Raw genomic sequence first — 5,888 nt, 5'->3', positions numbered from 1 at the left:
TATCATTTTCAACTACATTTATAACGATTGTTGTGATTGTGGCATTCATTGGCATTGTTGAGGAATAATTAAATATAACGCTGAATCCTGTTAGCAACAGCTACAAGCTGAAATGCAATTATTTATTACTATGCAGGGATCATGTAACAGAGAAAAGTTCACTTACAATTTCAGTGCGTAGATCTAATTCAACAATTATTCCTAACAATCAAAATTCATCTTTGCTGACGCAGAGTTTTATGGGCTATGAAAGAATAATCAAATTAGCAATCTCAACTAAGAATATAAGATCAGTTTGTACGATTCTTACTTAGTGCATTATATTGTGTAGCCATATAACCCACAGAATAGATTAGACAATACAGGACCTCGTGTGAAATACCTAAGGCCTGAAACATAACAAAAATCGTTTGTACTTGCACTGACTCATCTCAATTTTATCGTACTGAATGTACCTGCGGTTTTCCTACTGAAAACCTAGATTCTACACTATTCTGATAGCAAGTTATATAATATAAACCATATTTCTACCATGCACTGGAATCACCTCGTTGTCGCATCGAAACAATTTTGTTCCTTTTTGTTCATGTCTACACCTGACGTTTCTCGCATCGTTCAACCAATATGTCATGGTTTCGCTCGCTTCGCTTTCGCCCTGTTGAGGTTGCCAGTTTCGCAACATTCTCCCCTGGTGGAACCCTACATGTTCTCGGTTCCAGCATTCTTTGATACCGCCAACACCGCCAATTTTGAAATAGGTTTCCTAGCCGGAGTGCCTCCGGCAGCCTGTACAATAGCTTGGCGTATTCTTCCATCTGCAGCTGGTAATACCTCGAGCACGCGCCCACGTTTCCATCCGTTGCGCTTAGTGTCATCAATGATCATTACTAGGTCTCCGGGTTGAACAGGTTCAGCTTCGCCGAACCACTTTGTGCGTTTCGTTAATGTTGGGAGATATTCCCTAGTCCAACGTTTCCAAAAGGTGTCCAGATATCTCTGGATAGCTGTCCACGAACCTTTCAGAAGAGATACTTCGTCGGTTGTCTGTACGACCGGCAAACGAACCCCCGAAGAACTTCCCAATAAAAAATGATTAGGTGTTAAAGCTTCCTGCTCAATCGAGTCTAAAGGCAAATATGTAAGTGGCCGGCAGTTGACAATACCTTCAGCTTCTGCTAAGAAAGTTAGTAAAGCCTCATCGTCTAACTTCTGCCCACCGTCCTGGATTGCGGTTAAAGCAACTTTTACCGATCTCACAAGTCTCTCCCAAGCACCGCCCATGTGTGGGGTGCCCGGGGGAATAAACTTCCACGTTGTTTGTGTACTGGTGAATTCTGCGGCTAGCCCCTTGTTGATTTGCTCTCGAAGTAGAAGTAGCGAAGTTGGAAACAAGTAGCGTTATCGCTGTAGATTTCAGCAGGACTACCTCGACGGCAGACGAATCGACGTACTCCTTTTATGCAGGATTCAGTTGTGAGTGAGTGGATAACTTCCACATGAATCGCACGTATTGTCAGACATGTATATATGGCCACCCAGCGCTTGACATGACTGCGGTTAACCTTCACCAATAGGGGGCCAAAGTAATCTAGACCGCAGTAAGTGAAGGGTCGTACATAAGACGACAACCTAGCCCTGGGCAGGGGAGCCATTCGCGGCACAGCTGGTTGCGCTCTACGTATCTTGCAGAATTGGCATTGCTTAGATACGTGTCGAACTTGTGTTCGTAATTGTGCTATGTAGTAGCGCTGCCGTGCTTCGTTGACGACAGTTTCGTTGTTGGCGTGCAGTAACATTCGATGGAGATCATTTAGAACAAGCATCGTCAGACGGTGTCGCTTTGGAAGAATGATTGGAAATTTCATGTCGACCGATACGTGTTGAGCTGCTCCAATCCTACCGTCCACCCGCAAAACTCCTGCTGTGTCCAACATCGGTGAAATCTTGTAGAGAAGGCTCGACTTTTCCAGTGGTTGACGCTTCTGTACTGGGAGTAGTAGATTACTGGTCAAAGTTGCTATTTCGTCGGCGTATGACTCCCATTGCACCGCACGAAACAGACATTCCTCTGCTTTCTTGAACTCGGGCTGCGTCAGATGACCGTTTCTCCGTTCTTGGCCCATGACTGACGTTCTACAGTTGTCCACGAACCGCCAAACATATGCCATCACGCGTAGCATCTTTTTCCAAGAAGAAAACCTTTCGACGTCCAGCAATTGCACCGGAGTTTGTAGTTCATGATGAGAATAGCAGGCCCGTATTTCATCCGTCACCACCTCACAGGTTTTTTCCGGTGGCCACTGGGGTGCAGGGTAACGAAGAAATTCTACAGGTCCACTGTACCAAATGCTGTCCTTGTTAAAGAACGGTCCTGATCCCCACTTAGTTGCCTCGTCGGCTGGGTTTTGCTTGGACGATATCCAGCGCCATTCTTTACGGTTTGATTTTTCCAAAATCTCTCCCACTCGAAAAGCAACAAATGGCCGATACTTTCGGGGATCTGCATTTATCCAGCTCATTGCAACCTCAGAATCGCTCCAAAAAAAGTGTTGTTGAACGGCTAGTGAATGCCCATCGACTACATATTTGGCCAGTCGTACTCCCAGCACACACGCCATGAGCTCTAAACGAGGAATGGTTGTTGGTTTTAGGGGAGCTACCTTGGTCTTCGCTGCTACAAATGCCACCGCTGCTGGACCGTAGGGATTCGCAATTCGGAAGTAAGAGACGCAGGAATATGCCGTCTCGCTTGCGTCTACAAACGTATGCATTTCCAAAGTTGAAAGATCGCCATTGGAAAAGTAACACCTTGGAATCTTCACATGGTTGATACTGTCCAACATATTTATCCATTCCTTCCATCGCTGGAACGTTCCGTCGCAGATCTGTTGATCCCAGCCAGTTCCTTCGCGCCAAGTGTCCTGCAACAGTACTTTTCCTAATACCAAGTATGGTGCCAAAAATCCTTGAGGGTCAAAAAACGACATAACACATCGCGCCAGTTGACGCTTCGTTGGCTTGGTATCATTCGCTCGTAGATGGGTAATATCTTTCGGCAATGACGTGCTGAATCGAAATTCATCCGCTTCAGTGTCCCAAAGAATGCCAAGAACCCGTTCTGACTGTTTGTCTTTGCCGGAATTCAGATCGATGATTGTTTGTTCCTTATTTTCTCCAATTTGCTCTAGGACGACTCGATGGTTACTGCACCAATTCCTAATTTCAAATCCACCGTGTTTATGGATTGCTTTGACTTGTGACGCAATTTGCGCTGCTTCTTCTACTGTGGCAAAGCTGTCAAGGTAATCATCTACATAGTGATTGTGGATGATTCCTTGTACCGCTCTAGGATATTCATGGACGAACTGTTTGGCATTCGTATTTTTTACAAATTGTGCCGTGGCAGGGGAGCAAGTGGACCCAAAGGTAGCCACATTCATCAGATACGTTTCCGGGGGCGATGTAGGGTCAGTTCGGTACACAAACCGCTGCGAGTGTCGATCTTCTGGCCGAATGCGTACCTGATGGAACATCTCTTTTATGTCAGCGCTCACGGCGACTGGTTGTTGCCGGAAGCGAAAGAGTACCGCAGGGAGTAGTGTCATCTGGTCCGGCCCTTTCAATAGCATGCTGTTCAAAGAGACACCGTCCACTTTCGCTGAGGCGTCCCAGATGAGCCGTACCTTTTCTGGCTTTCTCGGGTTGATCACGGCTCCCAGCGGCAAATACCACACTCGACGAAGATCCCCACTATTCAATTCCGCAGGCGACGCACGGTGTGCATATCCCTTTTGCTCATACTCGTAGATCTGCTTCTGAACATTCTCGTTGAGCGTTGGATCTTTGGCCAACCTGCGCTCCAGACATTGGAGCCGTTTCAAAGCCATAGGATAGCTGTCAGGAAACTCAAAATCGTCGTATTTCCACAAGAGACCTGATTCATAGCGTTGATCGACCCATTTAGTTGTTTGCTCAAGGATCCGTAAAGCACGCTCATCATCCGCGGTTATTCCGACGCCAGCTGGTTGAATTCCCACTTCTTCCAATGAAAAATATGCCTTCAGGGTTCCGTCCATGGACTCCTCTTCGGAGCACTCGCAGACATGGTAGCTGACGGACAGTTGTCGGGCATCCTGGTGACCTCCGTACACGCACCACCCAAGCCTTGTTTTCACGGCTATCGGACTGCCTTCTTTCACCTTGAGTGGCACAGCCAGCTTCAGATTGTCAACCCCAATCAACAACTGGGGTGTAACGTCGTGGTATTCCTGAATAGATAGACCACGCAGATGTTTAAATCTTCCAGCTAGCTTCTTGACTGACAAACTTTGCTTGGGCAAGTCAAGTGAATCCACGGTTCTTACATCGGACATAAGGTACTTCGGTGCTCGTTGATCAGTGCCAGAAATCTCTACTACACCCAGGTTTTTTTTTACACGGTTTGGTTTTGGTCGTTTAAGACCTTTAGCGTCAATGAAGCAATAAGTTAACCCCACCAAAAAATTCACAAAAAATCAAAGAAAATTCAGGGGGTATTTAAAAAGGTGTGAAAGTTTAGGTTAACCGAGAAATTAATGAATTCCAACCGTGTAAAAAAAAACCTGGGTGTATTATCCGATGTGATTCACTTTCTTCCCTCGTCACGTTGCCAGTCCATTTAAGACACAACGGATGCCGGTAGCCAGTTACTCCAAGCGTTGATGCTAACTGTCGTTCGATCATCGAGATATTGGACCCCTCGTCAAGAAACGCGTACGTAGCTACCTTGTTAGATCCACTGTATAAAACGACGGGAATTATACGAAACAACAGCGATGGAAGATCTTCATTGTGGAAATGGTGGTCCATTGGTGCCGCCGCATATGAAATCACTGTATCTTTTGCATTTGAGTGAAGAAGGGGGTGGTGACGAGTTAGACAGCCATTTACTCCACATCTATTAGTGATTCGACAGGATCGGCGACCGTGATTGTACAAACAAGTTCGGCACAATCCAAGACCTTGAACTTTCTTCCAACGGTCATCGATGGACAGTGTCTTGAATATCGTACAGTCCTTTACACGATGTCCAACCTTTCTGCAGATCAAACATGCAAAATTATTACCCAAATCTGTTGACCGATTCGTGCTATTCCTCGCTACCATGTTGTTACTCCCCCCACTGTCGGAGTGCAGAAGAGTTCGGTCGTATACCTTGCCTTTCTCGCGCTTCGTAGACCTCTCGTATTCGCTCCCTCCGTAGGACGAAACGCTACATGCATCAACTACGACTTCTTCCATATACTCGCCGAACGTTTGGAGATTCACCAGTGGTTGATTCTTTCGATAAGACGCCCATCGCATTTTATACTCCGCTGGCAGCTTCTCTACTAAATCCTTCATTAAGGTAGGGTTACCGAGATGATCTAAGAGATTTGCAGCTATGATATGATCACACAAGGTTTGAATTTTCGTTCCATACTCGATGATGGTGTCCAGTTTATCTGCTTTGGGACACGGTGTGTTCCTAACTCTCTCGATCAACGATTCAATCAGAAGCTCTGATCTCCCATATCTCATACGAAGTGCCTCAATAACATGGGGTACAGATGCAGGCAGAATAAGGCGACTTCGCGTAGCCTCCCAGGCAGCACCCTTAAGACATCGCTGCAAGCGAATCATATTTTCGCCATCACTATAGCCGCATGCCTCCGTGGTATAAGCATACTGGCTTATAAATACCGGCCAATCTGCTGGGTTTCCGGCAAAGCTTGGCAAATCTCTTGGTAAAATTTGTCGTGCGGCGAGTTGTTGTGGTGTGGGACCGAGTGGTACCGAGAGGTTATGAAGTTCTGGCTGCATTCCGACTCCAGCTGAATGTTGAACCGTGTCGACAGGTGCCGCTCTGG

General features: G+C 46.3%; 1 protein-coding gene across 1 annotated transcript; it reads right to left on the bottom strand.

Moving 5' to 3' along the window:
* Positions 1-699: 699 nt before the first annotated feature.
* Positions 700-5,382, bottom strand: LOC134208932 (uncharacterized). Its single transcript, XM_062684894.1, has 3 exons — positions 5,194-5,382; positions 1,719-4,268; positions 700-927 (listed from the first exon to the last, which is right to left on the bottom strand). The coding sequence occupies exons 1-3, from the start codon at positions 5,380-5,382 to the stop codon at positions 700-702; spliced, it is 2,967 nt and encodes a 988-aa protein (XP_062540878.1).
* Positions 5,383-5,888: the final 506 nt, after the last annotated feature.

This window comes from Armigeres subalbatus, chromosome 2, assembly GCF_024139115.2.
Source record: "Armigeres subalbatus isolate Guangzhou_Male chromosome 2, GZ_Asu_2, whole genome shotgun sequence".
Lineage (NCBI taxonomy): Eukaryota > Metazoa > Arthropoda > Insecta > Diptera > Culicidae > Armigeres > Armigeres subalbatus.
Note: the sequence above shows the minus strand (reverse complement) of the source record. Positions and strands in the feature narration are given on the sequence as shown.

Coding starts and splice junctions, on each gene's coding strand:
- LOC134208932 (XM_062684894.1), bottom strand. CDS start 5,382: ATGAAGGATTTAGTAGAGAAGCTGCCAGCGGAGTATAAAATGCGATGG. Junction 4,269..5,193: donor CGAAGCGCGAGAAAGGCAAG/GTATACGACCGA, acceptor CTATCTATTCAG/GAATACCACGACGTTACACC. Junction 928..1,718: donor TAGCACAATTACGAACACAA/GTTCGACACGTA, acceptor AAACGCACAAAG/TGGTTCGGCGAAGCTGAACC.